This window comes from Carcharhinus amblyrhynchos, chromosome 19 (assembly GCF_965287045.1).
Source record: "Carcharhinus amblyrhynchos chromosome 19, sCarAmb.v2.hapA, whole genome shotgun sequence".
Classification (NCBI taxonomy): Eukaryota; Metazoa; Chordata; class Chondrichthyes; order Carcharhiniformes; family Carcharhinidae; genus Carcharhinus; species Carcharhinus amblyrhynchos.
This window is the reverse complement of record NC_137342.1, coordinates 29,168,354-29,185,460: the sequence shown is the minus strand read 5'-3', so window position 1 is coordinate 29,185,460 and position 17,107 is coordinate 29,168,354. Positions and strand designations below refer to the sequence as shown.

Genomic DNA, 17,107 nt, shown 5'->3' with positions numbered 1-17,107 from the left:
ACACATTAATCTTAAAGGGACCACACAGTGCAACAAGACATGTGTATAGCAAATAGAAGGAGATCATTGGCCTTGACTCATTTTTCATTTCCATGTTTATCCTATTATTGCCTCCTTTGCCTCACACAATCATTCCTTCTATCATTTAATTACTATTCCCCTCCACCCTCTCAAAGACCATTCCTATATGTTTTTCTGCTGTCCCCCACCTCCTTTGCCCAGGCTCAATATTTCTATACAAGCATACATTGCCAGGACCTTCCAGTCAGATAATGATCATTGGCTTGAAGAATTAACTCTATTTTTCTCCACAGATACTGTTTGATCTGCTGACCATTTCCAGCATTTTCTGTTTGTATTTCAGGTTTCCAGTATTTTGCTTTAGTTAATGATAAATGCCTACAATCTGTAGTTTGTGTGGAATCTATAGATGAAGTACTTGATCTGTCATGCAATCCAATCTGATTACATCAGCTTCAGGCCAGTGTGACCTATCATCAGCGTTGATGTGTAAGTTCATGTATTTAGTAATGATTGTCAGACTATAAATTCAAAACTGAAACTAAGGAGTGATCACATTTCTGATGTTAAAATACTGAACTTCCAATCAGATATGTCATGAATTTTAATTCCAGTAAACTACAAATTGGACTGGTAGCGATAAGAAAGTTAATGGTGAAAAGATCCAAATCGCAGCTTGCTTTCCAGTGCTGCGGCAGTGAATGGAGTTTTGATTGAGCACCCAAATTTTCTATTCTTGCTTGGCAGTCGGGTGGGAACAAACGAGATTGCAGAGTCCCGTCTGTAGACTTCAATCAATATACGATTTTCTGGAACTGCCTTTTCTTTTAAATATTAGACAGTGAAAGGCTGCTAAAGTGGTTGCCAAGGGTCAGGTGACTTTTGCAATTTCTGCACAACCTCAGAATGACCTCAAGTCCCTGGAAAGTTTACAATTGAATAATCATGGGTGAGTACCTCACTTGAATACATCAAGACAAGAGCATTTGTAGAATTCACACTTCCTATTGTTTTGTATTGCACAAAACTCAAAATGTATGGATTCCTTGGTTAGGATTTTAGAATGGTGTGGTTTTGCTTTCTGTCAGCCAAGGAGTCAGCAGCGAATGTATTATTGCCAATACTGGCTAGCCTGCAGCCTTTTAATGCTCCAATTAGTGTTAACTAATTGGAGGCTGGACTTCCACCCCTCAGTGGGTAAGTCCTGACCCAGAGAACTGCTGACCAATCTGACTGGCTGACAGCTCTAGAGCCTGCATTGCCAGAAGCTGCAACGTACACAGCACTAGTCAAGTCCTGGGAGTCCAGGACTAGGACATTGTGGGGATTTCTGGGCGGGGAAGGTTGGTGCAGTCCAAGATTGGGGCAGGATAGACGGAGGAGTTGACGGAGTGGCAAGGAAGGAATGAAGCTCCAACGTGGATCACACCATTTTGGGATGAGGGCAACCAATGTTGAAAGGGGGAAGTTGATGGAGGTGCCTTTCCTTCCCACAGAAGGCCTGGGCAGGGTCACTTTTTGGGCTTCTTCCTGCCCCTGAACTCCTCCCACCAAAAACTGAAGCTCGCTGGGAAAAGGCCCTTCAGTGGCTGCTTTGTCCTGAATGGTGTTTAGTGTTGCTGGAGCTGCACTCATCCAGGCAAATGGAAAGTACTCCATCATTCTCCTGACTTGTAGATGGTGGACAGGCTTTGGGCATCAGGAGATGAGTTACTGACTGCAAGATTCCTAGCCTCTTACCTGCTGTTGTAGCCCAATATTTACATAGCTAGTCTAGTTCAGTTTGTGATCAATGGTAACCGTCAGGATCTTGATAGTGGAGGATTCAGCAATTGCAATGCCACTGAACGTCAAAGGTGATGCTTAGATTCTCTCTTGTTGGAAACATAGAAACTAGAAGCAGGAGTAGGCCATTTGGCCTTTTGAGACTGCTCCACCACTCATTTTGCTCATCAAATTCAATATCCTGATTCCCCCCTTTCCCCCAAATCTCTTGATCCCTTTAGCCTCAAGAGCTCTATCTAATTTGTTCTTGAAATCAGACAATGTTTTGGCCTCAACTACTTTCTGTAGTAATGAATTCCACATATTCACCACTCTCTGGGTGAAGAAATTTTTCCTCACCTCAGTTCTAAAAGGTTTACCCTTATCCTCAAACTAGGACTCCTAGTTCCAGATTCCCCCACCATCGGGAACATTCTTTCTGAATCTATCCTGTCTAACACTGTTAGAATTTTATAAGTTTCTGTGAGATTCTGTCTCACTCTTCTAAACTCTAGTGAATATAACCCTAATTAACTTACTCCCTCCTCATATGACAGACTTGCCATCCCTGGAATCCGCCTGGTAAACCTTTGCTCTACTCCCTCTATAGCAAGGATATCATAGAATATGTAGGAGGCCGTTAGGTCCATCGAGTCTGCACTGACTCTCTGACAGGCATCCTGCCCATGCCCTGTCCCTATAACCTCACGTTTACCCTGCTAATTTCCTCTAACCTGCACATCTAAGAAGCAATTTAGCATAGCCTATGCATCTGACCTGCATATCTTTGGACTGTAGGAGGAAACCACAGCACCCGGAAGAAACCCACGCAGACATAGGAAGAACGTGCAAACTCTACAAGGACAGTTACCCAAGTCAGAATCAATGAACCAGGGTACCTGGCACTGTGAGGCACCAATGCTAACCACTATGCCGCTCTAATTAGATGGTCATTGCCTAGCACTTGTGTGGCACAAATATTACGTGTCACTCTCAGCCCAAGCCTGGATAGTGTCCAGGTCTTGCTGAAATTGGGCATAGTCTGCTTGGGTATTTGAGGAATCACAAATGGTGCTGAACATTGTGCGGTCATCATAATGCCATTATCGTATTGTTTCACTTTCACTGGGTCAAAATTCTAGAACTCCAGTGCTCTAGAAGTCCTTTCTTAACAGCACCATCGGTGTACCTGAACCACACTGACTGCAGTGGTTCAAGAAGGAGGCCCGCCACCACCTTCTCAAGGGCATTTAGGGATGGGCATTAAATGCTGGCCTTGTCAGCGATGCTCACATCCCATGAAAAGTAAAATTCCTATAGAGTGTAAAACTAGTTTTTCAGTAATGTGGAAAGATCATGTTTCAAAACACTGTGATATGGGATGAAGTCAGTGGCAGGTCAAAGAGGCACAGTGTGTTTATACTCCAGCACACATCTGCAGGTGTAACAATGCTGTGAAACTTCAGCCCTCAAACATTTAAAAGAGTTTGGTGCCATCTAATCAGGACTTCTTAATTTACCTACTCTTTTCTCATACCATTTTCAACCTTCGGCCCACAGAACTGGAATTACTCTTCATTTAGGTCACGCAGTATAAAAGGATTCCGCTCAAGTTGCTCTAACGCTTACTATAAAACTTGCATCAGTAATTGGTAAAAGAACCAAGGAGAGGTGGCACGGTGGCACAGTGGTTCGTCCAAAGATGTGCAGGTTAGGTGGACTGGCCATGCTAAATTGCCCCTTCGTGTCCGAAGAGGGAGGGCTAAGGGGATTAGCGGGGTAAATGCATGATGTTATGGGGATAGGCAGGGAGGTGGGCCTGAGTGGGATCTCTGTCAGAGAGTCAGGGCAGACTCGCTGGACCAAATGGCCTCCTTTTCCACTGTTGGTATTCTATGATTCAATGAAATGAAAGGTTTTTTATGCAGTATGAAAACACAATGAAAATACTGCCTAAAAGGATGGTAAAAATAGATTCAATAGGAACATTCAAAAAAGAATTGGATGTATAGTTGAAACAAAATGCAGGCCTATGGGCAAAGAAGAGCTGTGGGCCTAATGGTATAATTCACTCAAAGAGCTGGCACAGATGAAATGGAACAAATGGCTGCTTGTGATATATGGTTCAATGAAATAGCAAAATATGTCGATGATGGTAGGTGAAATTGAACATTATTCAAAACTGGGATTTATTCTACAAAGTGGGAAAGTCATGCTACTCATGCAGCACACTATCTTTTAAAACTTCTATCCAGAACATACCTTGACACGAAACCTTTCTTCGTACAGTCAGACTGACATGGCCATTTCGGGCTGCATTATGCATCAGATCTATCACATAACGGTGAGTTTTTCCAGTAACTAATATTCCATCCACGTAAACTAACTCATCCCCAGGGCGAAGACGGCCATCTCTGTCAGCAGCACCCATTGTAATTATTGCTCCGATAAGAATCTTCAAAGATCAAAATAAAGAATATCAATTTGTAAGAGAAACAAAGTTTTCTACACAGTATTACATTCCTTCAAGTTATAAACATAAATTACAATGTTTCACTTTTGCCAATGTCAATGCACATTTCACACCTTAATTACTTAAAGAGTGTACAATACTTGGTACATTTTTAAGTTTGCTGATAACTTCAAATCCTATCAGCAACCAATGCAGAGCACATCAGGGCTCTGACTGGTGGAGGCCAGCCAGGCAGCTGGTGAGGCTGCCAGTAAGTGAGCCAGCACATTTCCTGAGGTCATTGTCATTGAGCAGATGTGAGGTATCATGGCCGAGGAGGCATCAGCAGTTGTCGAGGGTGGGATGGGCAACGATCCAAGGGCAATGTTGAGGAGGCCAGACAGCTAACTAGGTAGCCAGTGACCAGCAGGACAATGGGATTATTGAATGAGTAGGGGCAACTTGAACCCCAGCAAGTGCTGAGGAGGGCTAGACAACTGAGAGCAAGTATGAAGCCATACCATAGCTAGACAACCAGTGAGTCAGCACAATAGCAATGTTGCTGAGTGCGCAGGGGTAACTTGCACCCCAGGGGTGAGGAGGACAAAAATTCATTTGTTAAAATCAAGGAAGGTCAATCTTAAGGGACACTATCAATTTGGCAGTCAACAACATGGAAAACTGAAGGCAAGGCAAGATGATGAAGCTAGGCAAAAAGACAGTTTGTCCTTTTACTTTAGAAAGTTTGAATTATTGAGCAATGTACTAACTGCAGATTCATTCTCATTCACAACAATATGAGTGAATTATCTGAAGGCTTTGACTTGCTGATTTCTGGAGATATCACATTGCTTGAAAAAATTGAACAAGTAGTTCAAGAACATGAAGAAATGGACTGTGAAATAGGAATGGAATTACAAGTTACTGCCAATTCTGCTCCTGCTGAAGTGAAGGAAGAAACTCACCCTGAAGATATTGCTTTATTGCCAAAATCTGTTTCACTGGGTATGATAGAATATTTTGTACTAAATATACAGAAAACATAGGTAATATGGAAAACTTGAGGAGAGTTTCAGGTTGGATGCTGGAAGCATATTAAAAGTCTTCAAAAGTCCCATTTTCTGAGGGTGAAGAGAAATGATACGATGGAAATTAGAAGTTGGTTGATTTTTTTGGAAACCTCTAAGATAGTTCACTGTTATGTTTGAGAATTATTCCCTCACCTAGTAAAAGGAAACAAGCATTTGTCAACATCTAACTGGAGAAATGTTGTAAGAGATCTTGCTGAGCATGAAACTTCTGAAGTTCATATTAAAGCGACATGTGTGTTCATTCAAAGATGTAAATTATCTGGAAGAACTGATTTTGCATTGTCAACTCAGTTTGAAAAGCAATGTTCTTACTGGAGGAAAGTGCTGAGATGTGTTGTTGCCACAGTCAAACTGCTGTCTTCTTTGGGAGTATCTCCAAAAGGACATAATGAGTTATCATTATCAACTCAAAGATACATTTTTTAGCCTACCTTGAATATCTCAATGAATTTGATGAGATTCTCATATAGGATTTGAAATGTTATCAATATTGTGGCGCAGAGAAGACAATAAGGTACAGAACCTCCGATGACCTCATTACTATAATGGCTCAGAAAACATGTCACTATTGAAGTTAAAGATACCAAATAGTATTCCATAACAGTTGATTCAAAACCAGATGAGTATCATTTGGATCAATAAACATTAATTTAAAGATACGTGACCAGGAATGGTGAAGGTCCAGAGTGATTTCTTGTATTTGTTTAGCGACAATCCCACACTTCCGAGTGAGTGGAGACAACTGTTTTGGATATCATTGCAAATTTAGGTTTGGACATCAAAAATTGCCATAGGCAGAGCTTTGATAATGTGGGAAGTACAACAGGAAAATATTCAGGTCTATGAGCAAGACAAAACAATGCAAGTCTTTGTGCATTATTCATCCCATGTTCCAGTCACCCCTTGAATTGAATCCGCAACACTGCAGCTGAATCCTATGAGGAAGCCATACATTTTTTCCAATTTTGTTCAAAACTTGTACACCTTTTTTTCCACGCATTGGTGGAATATGTTACAATCATGCTTGGAACAGGCACAGGGAAAACATTTCTTGGTGAAAAGAATTTTTGACATCAGTTGGTCCACTCTTGCAGATGCTGTTTTGGTTTTGAAACTGAACTTTGTTGATATAAAGGAAACCTTATCAGACACAGCTGCATCAAATTGAGAAAATTTTGCAGAAGCAAAAACCTTAGCAGTGAAGTTTGAAGAGTACAATATTGCTGTTTACTGTTTTGTGCAAATGTTTACTTCAGGAATTAATGCTGCCAGCAAATTGCTACAAAATATTGATACAAATTTATTTAAAGTTGCACAATTGTTAGCCTAAGTTAAACGATTTGTCATAGAAGTTTGATAACACTATAGCTTGATGGAAACACACACTAACAATAATAAAAAGTATAGGTCCCTCTGATGATAAGTGTACAAGACACTAAATTTTTTTTGATGAAACTAGAGACACTGAAATCACTTTAAAAGGGAAATCATCATTGAAACAATAAATGTTATTTGTGAAGCAACAATAGTGCAACTGCAGAGCAGAAAAGAATCTCTGAAGAAAATTGTTGATTTATTTTACGTGCTTTTCAACAGAAGTTTGGGGTTTGGATGAGAATGTCAAAACCATTACAGTAAGAATTCTTCTGGGATAACATAGACATAAATCCTTTGGCGGATGAAGTGAATCAATTCATTTGTTTAATTGATAATTTTGAGCTCTGTGCTTTGAGATAAACAGCTGATTTGTACAGACTTGTATGTGATGGTTTGCAGATAATCTTTTTAAATGTGGAAACCATTCTGAAAGTTCTTCCTCTACATTGAAAAGAGTGCAAAATTATTTGTGAAGTACGATTAGTCAAGAATATTTGACAAGTTCAGCAATACTGACAACTGAAAGTGTGTCTTTATAAGATTTTGCTTACGTTGATATCACTGATGATTTTGTGAAGAAAAACTATAGAAGAAAAGCTATCTAAATTACCATGCCAAAAAGGGATGAAACAAGAAAATCTTAAAAAAATGTTCCTCTTTCATATACTTTTGTTTGAATCCTGTTTTTTTTCCCAAAAAGGACCACCATTTGGTGGTCTGATATAATGGCTGCTGGTCACATGCAGGTAGTTCTAACTGCCACCCCTTATCGCTCTCAAGACTTCATTAAGTCTCTTATTGAGCACAGAATAGAATCCTGCAGAGACAAAGCCACACTACTGATACTGAACTTGGACCCACGGGACTCCACTTGATTGGAGTATTTGCTCCTGCAATGGACTGGCTCATTCTGTCCTGCATTGTCTTGTGCTGCAGTCATGGCATCAGCTGATTTTTCTATCTCATTGCTCATCGGCCTGTTCCATGTTTGCATGCCTTAAGCCACACAAGTTGCAAATTGACCATCTTTACCTTCATTCTGAGAACAGGGAGGTTTGGATTTCAATTCAACAATTACAGGCATGTTTTTATAAGTTTAAAAGCACTAACCAGTTAAAGAATGATCAATCTATGTACTTTTGTGGCTTTGCACCTTTACTCTGTGGGGTGAGGGTAGGCAGAGTCAGGAGGGAAGTCACATCTTTGGGGAGGGAAGTAAAGTCATTAGGGCATTAAGTGACAGGGAGGGGGGAGAGATTTCATGAGGGAGGAGGGAGGGAGAAATTATGGTGAGTATGATCCCCAAAAGTCTAAGTCTGCCATTGCCTGTAAGATGTATTCTGACACAAAATGTATCATTAACCATTGCTATATTTACCACAATAAGGTTTTCATTGCCATCCTACTTATTTCTGAAAGCAGATGCGCATCTATTTGATGGTACTTACAATTTGTGGTGCAAATTTCTCTGAACCACCATTTTACATTCAAAACCAACACTCACGTTTGTGAGATTTTTAGTTTTTAGATGTGCAACTGATTGAGAATGTTGAACTTAGATTTACGTATGTCATTTTACAGTTAGGAAACAAGGTAATAATAGAATTTAGGCAATCAAAGCTACAATGATGCAGATTTTTTTAGCTGCATCTTGATAAAGTAAAGCTGCAATTTATCCATTTATTTAAAAAACGTTTTACATTCAGTCCCCATTTTAGGACTCCAATCATTACAAATGATTGCAATGAAGGAAAAAGGAAGGCTTCAACTGCACAGTTACAGAAAAAAACAAATCATCTTCTCTGTTTCCCTGCAGCCATGTACCTATATTGGGCACTGCCATTAATAATTTTTTGCCTGAATGAATTAGAACAATAATTTACTGGCAGTTATTTTTAGCTAATTACCATTAGAGAGACACATATAGATGTGATGGGGTTAATCACAATATCATTGCATCAATATTCTATATATGTAAATTTCATAATACAATATTTATCATTATATTGGGCCACATAGCCCATAACATTTGCTCTACCAATCAGTAACATGTTATTTACATTTTCAATCTAGACTGGTCCGAAAATATCTGTTTCTTTTTGCATATTTCTGGTGATTTCTTCTGTTGCACAGCACTTGTTAAGGATACGGAGTTATAAGGAGCAATAGTGTGAATGCTAACTAATTCACATGCCCTATTATTTCCTGCAGCCAGGCCTGTGATGTGATTGGCATTTAACGTTTCATCAAAAAAGCCAACAATGTTGAAGAAATAAGAATGTTAAAGTTAATCATAATTCTTTCCAATGAGAAGGCTGATGGTCAGATCCAATTTTATGAATTCATTGTATATTTCTTTGCTCAAACCATGTCACTTAATAAATCCATGACCTTTTTAATGAACATTTAAAATTGATTTTAATCTTTGATTATCCTGACAAAATGTATTTAAAAGAGCATTGTTGAGACGAAATTGAATTTGAAATGTTGCTAAATATACTTTAGTGTGGTTGGTTTCATCTTATGCAGAAGGAAGAAGTTAAATAACTGGCATTTCCTCTTCTATGTTGCAAATTAAGACCAAACCTCTCATTTCTCTCCTGAAACAAATTGAATGCTGAAAGTAACTTTGTCTGACATGGATCAGACATCGATGAGTTTGAATATGAAGATGAATAGCATTTAACTCTGAAACCAGTTTACCACCAAAGCAATGAAGATTCTTGTAAAAGTTTCTATGTGAACATTTTATAAAAATTTTTTAACATGGCGACAACTGAAAATAGCAATACAAACTGAGACTGTCAAAACAGTGTTTTTCCTCGAGGCAGTTGAATAATTTGAATATGTCAAGTAAGACACATTATCCATTGTTTTTGCTTGTGTCTTTTATGAAAAACATAGCCAAGAAACCCTATAATCATACAATAACCATTCATATTTTCCAGTTACCAAATCTTGAAGATTAAAAAGGCAAGGGTTTCTAATCTTGGAAAACTACACTGATGCACTTAAGTATCGTATTTAGTAATGTTTAGACTATCTCCCTCATGACAACTGGTTAGTGATTTCTGACTTTAATTAAAATTGTATGTGTCTCAAGCATTTCTTTGAGTCAAAGAAGTAAAATGATTGTAGAGATGCAGTACACTTGAGAGAGAGGGAGATGGTTTTGCGTCTTCCCCACAGATTTCATCCATGCTAGTTTTTGGAGGTTTGAACTAAACTGCTGTTATCTCCCAAGAGAATGAAACAACTGGAAGGGTGGCCATTCTCTGTAAGATCTGATGTACCTCCACTGGTCAGATTAAGACTGGCACTGATCAAAGTCAGCAAGCAGCTTTCATCTATAGACATTGTGGGGATTCCCAAAAGGGAAAGGGGTGAAATTATGTTCAAAAGAGGGAATTTTATGTGCACTCAAACCAGTAAATTATTAAAGACTGAGTCTGTAATTTTACTTCTACATCGTTAGCTTTTATCACATTGTTAGAAGAACAATATTTCATGGCATGATTTGTAATTATGCACTACTGGATGAATATTCAAATCCCAGTTTGAATTCCTATGTACATGTTCATGCCTTCAATGTTGTAAGGAGCATGAAAAAGAAATGCCAATACTTCAAGGATTAAAAAGACATTCACACCAGAAATACAATTGGTGAGAATAAACGTATTATTTGTAACTCTATTGCAGTTGAAGGAAAATAGTTACTTGGCTGCACTTTGTTGTTAATGGTGTTTAACTCCATATTACCTACTGCTCTGTTGGTGGCTGAGATTGGTGTATTATTCCACTACATTTTTCAAATCATTTAATAATTCTACTATTCTCCCTTTGCAATTATATAGAAATCTTTGGAGGAGTAATATAGATTAGTGTAAGAACATAAGAACATAAGAAATAGGAGCAGGAGCAGGCCATCTAGCCCCTCGAGCCCGCCCTGCCATTCAATAAGATCATGGCTGATCTGTCGTGGCTCAGTTCCACATTCCCGCCCTCTCCCCATAACCCTTAATCCCCTCTCTTATCAAAAACCCATCAACCCGCGTCTTAAAAATATTTAGCGAGGCAGCCTCCACCACTTCAACGGGCAGAGAATTCCAGAGATTCACCACCCTTTGAGTGAAGAAGTTCCTCCTCAACTCCGTTCTAAACCGCCCCCCCTTTATCTTGAGGCTGTGCCCCCTAGTCCTACTGTCCTTTCTGAGCGGGAAGAGTCTCTCCACCTCTATCCTATCCATCCCATTCATCATCTTATACGTCTCAATGAGATCTCCCCTCATTCTTCTAAACTCTAACAAGTACAAGCCTAATTTATTCAGCCTCTCCTCATAGCTCAACCCCCTCAACTCCGGCATCAGCCTAGTAAACCTCCTCTGCACTCCCTCCAAGGCCAAAATATCCTTGCGTAAGTACGGCGCCCAAAACTGCACACAGTACTCCAGCTGCAGCCTCACCAATGCCCTATACAGCCGCAGCAAGACCTCCCTACTTTTATATTCAATCCCCCTCGCTATGAAGGCCAGCATCCCATTCGCCTTCCTGACCACCTGCTGCACCTGCAAGCTGGGTTTTTGCGACTCATGCACAAGGACCCCGAGGTCCCTCTGCACCGTTGCCTGCTGCAGTTTTTTGCCACTTAAGTAATAGTCCTTCCTACCATTCTTCCTACCAAAGTGGACCACCTCGCACTTGCCAACATTAAATTCCATTTGCCATTTCCTGGCCCATTCGCCCAGCCTATCTAGATCCTTCTGCAGTCTCTCCACACCCTCCGCGCAATTTGCCGTTCCACCAATCTTGGTGTCATCAGCAAATTTCGACACCCTACACTCGGTTCCCTCCTCCAGATCATCTATATAAATGGTAAATAGCTGAGGCCCCAGCACCGACCCCTGGGGCACTCCACTAGTCACCATCCACCAATCCGAATAGCACCCATTGACCCCCACTCTCTGCCTCCTATTTGACAACCAATCCTCTATCCATGCTAACACCCTACCCCCAACTCCATGTCCCCTGACCTTCTGCAATAACCTCTTGTGAGGTACCTTGTCAAACGCCTTCTGAAAATCAAGAAAGACCACATCCACCGGCTCTCCTCTATCCACCGCCCTAGACACATCCTCATAGAACTCCAGTAAATTTGTCAGACACGACTTCCCTTTAACGAAACCGTGCTGCATCTGCTCTATCAAGCACTTTCTCTCAAGATGCCTTGCTATTTCCTCCTTGATGACGGATTCTAACATTTTACCTACAACCGACGTTAAACAAACAGGCCTATAATTCCCTGCCTTTTGCCTGGCACCCTTCTTAAACAACGGCGTAACATTAGCTGTTTTCCAATCTTCCGGCACTTCCCCGGAATCCAGCGACGTCTGGAAAATAACCACCAAGGCATCCACTATCACCTCTGCCATTTCTTTCAGAACCCTCGGATGCATTCCATCCGGTCCTGGTGACTTGTCCACAATCAGCCCCTCCAGTCTGTCGAGCACCGCCTCTCTAGCAACAGTAATGTCATTAAGACCCTCCAGTCCTACCACCTTTCCATCTCAAACACCTGGCAAATTATTCACGTCCTCCTCCGTGAAAACAGAAACAAAAAAGTTATTTAAGACCTCAGCCATATCCCCATCCCCTACCACTAAGTCCCCCTTCTCATCCTCTAAGGGACCAACGTTCACCCTAGCCAGCCTCTTCCTTTTCATATATTTATAAAAACTCTTGCTATCCTTTTTTATATTAAGCGCTAGCCCAGCTTCATAGTTTATCCTACCCTTCTTTATCAACTTCTTTGTCAATCTTTGTTGACATTTAAACCTCTCCCAATCCTCTTCTTGCCCACTACTCTTAGCTACTCTAAATGCCTCCGCTTTTAATTTAACACTTTCCTTCACCTCCTTCGTTATCCACGGCTTATTAACTCTCCTCCTACAGTCCTTTTTGACCATCAGAATAAATTTCTGCTGAGCACCAAGAAAGATCTCCTTAAAGATTCTCCACTGCTCCTCAGCAGACCTACCTTCCAACCCGCTCCCCCAGTCCACATTCGCCAGTTCTTCTCTCATCCTACCGTACTCCCCTCTGTTCAAACAAAGGACACGCGTCCGGGAACCCACTTTCTCCTCCTCCATCTGCACCAGAAACTCCACCATACAATGATCGCTCTCCCCAAGAGGATCCTTCACCGCAAGGTCCCTAATTCTACCCGCCTCATTACATAACACCAGATCCAAGACAGCTCGCTCCCTCGTCGGCTCCAACACACACTGTTCTAGGAAACTATCCCGGCAGCATTCCATGAAGCTGGTGTAATAGTACACCATTTTACAGTAACGCACTGGTAAAATGAAATATCTGCTAAACATTATCTTAGTGCAGTAATCAATGCTATTTTAACAAAATAGTCTTCTGACCAATACATTTTTTGCCTTGCTTTTTGGAACTCTCTTCCCAAACTCATAAGAACAAAGAACATAAGAAATAGGAGCAGGAGTAGGCCATCTAGCCCTTCGAGCCTGCCCCGCCATTCAATAAGATCATGGCTGATCTGTCGTGGCTCAGTTCCACTTTCCCGCCCTCTCCCCATAACCCTTAATCCCCTCTCTTATCAAGAACCCATCAACCCGCTTCTTAAAAATATTTAGCGAGGCAGCCTCCACCACTTCAACGGGCAGAGAATTCCAGAGATTCACCACCCTTTGAGTGAAGAAGTTCCTCCTCAACTCCGTTCTAAATCGCCTCCCCTTTATCTTGAGGCTGTGCCCCCTAGTCCTACTGTCTTTTTTGAGCGGGAAGAGTCTCTCCACCTCTATCCTATCCATCCCATTCATCATCTTATACGTCTCAATGAGATCTCCCCTCATTCTTCTAAACTCTAACGAGTACATAAGAACATAAGAAATAGGAGCAGGAGTAGGCCATCCAGCCCTTCGAGCCTACCCCGCCATTCAATAAGATCATGGCTGATCTGTCGTGGCTCAGTTCCACTTTCCCGCCCTCTCCCCATAACCCTTAATCCCCTCTCCTATCAAAAACCCATCAACCCGCGTCTTAAAAATATTTAGCGAGGCAGCCTCCACCACTTCAACGGGCAGAGAATTCCAGAGATTCACCACCCTTTGAGTGAAGAAGTTCCTCCTCAACTCTGTTCTAAACCGCCCCCCTTTTATCTTGAAGCTGTGCCCCCTAGTCCTATTGTCTTTTTTGAGCGGGAAGAGTCTTTCCACCTCTATCCTATCCATCCCATTCATCATCTTATACGTCTCAATGAGATCTCCTCTCATTCTTCTAAACTCTAACGAGTACAAGCCTAGTTTATTCAGCCTCTCCTCATAGCTCAACCCCCTCAACTCCGGTATCAGTCTAGTAAACCTCCTCTGCACTCCCTCCAAGGCCAAAATATCCTTGCGCAGGTGCGGCGCCCAAAACTGCACACAGTACTCCAGCTGCGGCCTCACCAATGCCCTATACAGCTGCAGCAAGACCTCCCTACTTTTATATTCAATCCCCCTCGCTATGAAGGCCAGCATCCCATTCGCCTTCCTGACCACCTGCTGCACCTGCAAGCTGGGTTTTTGCGACTCATGCACAAGGACCCCGAGGTCCCTCTGCACCGTCGCCTGCTGCAGTTTTTCGCCACGTAAGTAATAGTCCTTCCTACCATTCTTCCTACCAAAGTGGACCACCTCACACTTGCCAACATTAAATTCCATTTGCCATTTCCTGGCCCATTCGCCCAGCCTATCTAGATCCTTCTGCAGACTCTCCACACCCTCCGCACAATTTGCCATTCCCCCAATCTTGGTGTCATCAGCAAATTTCGACACCCTACACTCGGTTCCCTCCTCCAGATCATCTATATAAATGGTAAATAGCTGAGGCCCCAGCACCGACCCCTGGGGCACCCCACTAGTCACCAACCGCCAATCCGAATAGCACCCATTGATCCCCACTCTCTGCCTCCTATTTGACAACCAATCCTCTATCCACGCTAACACCCTACCCCCAACTCCATGTCCCCTGACCTTCTGCAATAACCTCTTGTGAGGTACCTTGTCATCTACCTTGCTAACCTTCCTCCATATGTTTCAAAACTTCACCCACGTTTTTGGTTGTCACTCTCCAACTTCTCATGACAACTCAGCATCTACTCCTTCACCTTTCTATGAAAGGCCTTGAAATATTTTTCTACATTATAGTTGCGATTCAAATGAAAGCTGCTGTTAATAATTCATTTAAAATAACACATTTAAGATATTCACATTTAAGCTTGCTAACATGTGTGCCCAATTTAATTTCAATCCTGATAGTGAAAATGGCATTTGGCACCAAAGAAGAATAATATTCTGCCCATTTGTTTGATAAAGGTTTTGTTTAGCACTGGGGAGTACCCCAAAGGATAGCATTGTATCACTGTGGTTGAAACGTCATGTACTATGATTCCTAAGTCTAGCTTCACAAAACTATTTTCAAGAACATCATTCTGTACATATTTCAGCTTCAACTATTTATGAGCATTCAGTCCAGAATGTGTGAAAATGAAATAATTTTTGTTCTAATCAAAATCCACAAAGTAATATGCCATTCCTTCACTGTCGCTGGGTCAAAATCCTGGATTACCCTCCCTAACAGTACTGTGGGTGAACCTACATCTCAGGGACTGCAGTGGCTCAAGAAGACTGCTCACCACCATCTTCTCAAAGGCAATTAGGGATGGGAAATGAATGCTGACCTCCCATGGTGCCTATATCCCAAGACTGAATATGAAGAGTGTTCTTTGATTTATGTTTTGATTTCATTAAGTGTAAAATGGCAGTACATTAACACAATATTTTAGTTTACTCACTGGTTGACCAGGCTCATCTCCACCCAGGATTCTGAAACCAAAGCCAGACTCTTGTCTGCGTAAATAAACATCCAACTCACGGTAGTCCGGACCTAATTCAAAACAGAACACACAATCACTATGAGCAAAATGCAAGTTTTTATTTGATAGTCCTCTGGAGGTGATAAGAATTGATAATGGAAATGTGTTCTACTCAAGCACTGACTACATGAATAGATTGTATTACCGATATATGGGAGAAATAAGTGCAAGTTATAAGAATTAAAGATTATATGATTAGAAAAAAATTAACAACCAAATAAGGATCTGCTCGCTGTAGCCTATAGCTTGCATTAGACTGAGGTTCAAAAAAGTTCAAATACACAGAGTTATTAAATGACAATGAAACTTGGGTTCTGTTGCTGGCTGTGATCCTTCAGAATTCACAGTAGCCGAAAACAAACAGAAACTATGGGTTGAATTTTATCATAGTGCTGGGAATCCTGATGATGGAAAGCTGGAGGTGGCCCAGTCTCAGTTGTCTGTGGAAATGCAGCTGCACTTTTTAGGACTCTGAAAGTGAAAGTTGTGGTCTCTGACTTTTTAAAGGATGGCTGCTCACTCCCAGGTGCCTCCAGCCAGAGGTCTGACAGCTCAGTAACATCACTAGCAGTGGTGGCCAATTCTGAGCTTGGAAGGACACTATGAAGGCAGGCCACCCTCATAACCAAGGAAGTTGAACCTGAGAGTGCCAAGGTCAAAGGCAGACCACAGCCAGGAGAGTGGGGGAATGGTTCTTGGGGATGGGGGATGGTGGGAGTTGGTGCAGTGGTAGCCATTGCTGCTGGGATTTCCACTGTGGGCCACACATTGCAAAGAACGCCCCCACTGAGCCCTAGGAAGGTGACAAAGTTCACCAGGGTATCCACATGACGAGGACCTAACTACTGCTGGTTAAATGCCAGCGGTAGTTGGAATAGACCCTCACAGCCCTTAAGTGGAAGGTCATCCTCTGCCATCATGGTCAAATGCCATGTCAGTGATAAGACAATGGGCACTTCACACCTCCACCTTCCCTCATCATGTTACAGCAACCTCCTTTCAATCTTCCCATCCTGTCCCTTGAGGGATAGGCTTCATGTCATTAAGTCTGCATGAAATTTCATTATAACTTCTACAATAATTATCAGTTTATCCTAATCCTCCTCCAAATCATCTAAACATTGTCAACAGCTTCTTCAGATAGAACCGATGTCTTGATTCAAGGATTTAATATTCACCATTTTCTATTCATTGATTGGCAAAGGCAGCTTACAATTTGAGCGTGCTGGAGTTTGCATTTAAACATGCATTTATGGATGTTCATGCAGCATGAGTACCAAGAACAAGTTTATAACCTAAAGGCGTTACGAGGGATGGCAAATCAAATCTCCATGCACCTCTTACAAGATTTTAATCAAATGCAATGTTTGAGTTTATAATGTCAATTGGGCAGGGCTTTTTAATTTTTTTTATGATCTCCCTATTGTATTGTTTTCTTAGAAAAGGGCTGTCAGCAAGTAG

The 17,107-nt window shown here is 41.5% G+C and overlaps 1 protein-coding gene across 17 annotated transcripts in view; it reads right to left on the bottom strand.

Moving 5' to 3' along the window:
- The window catches only part of magi2a (membrane associated guanylate kinase, WW and PDZ domain containing 2a), a 720,803-nt gene that overhangs the window by 65,026 nt on the left and 638,670 nt on the right, over positions 1–17,107 (bottom strand). For all 17 annotated transcript variants that reach the window (XM_080207433.1, XM_080207434.1, XM_080207435.1 and 14 more), the window contains 2 exons: positions 15,566–15,657; positions 4,048–4,240 (listed from right to left, as the gene is read on the bottom strand). In XM_080207433.1, the coding sequence (XP_080063559.1) occupies positions 4,048–4,240; positions 15,566–15,657 (285 nt within the window). The remainder of the gene's footprint in view (positions 1–4,047; positions 4,241–15,565; positions 15,658–17,107) is intronic.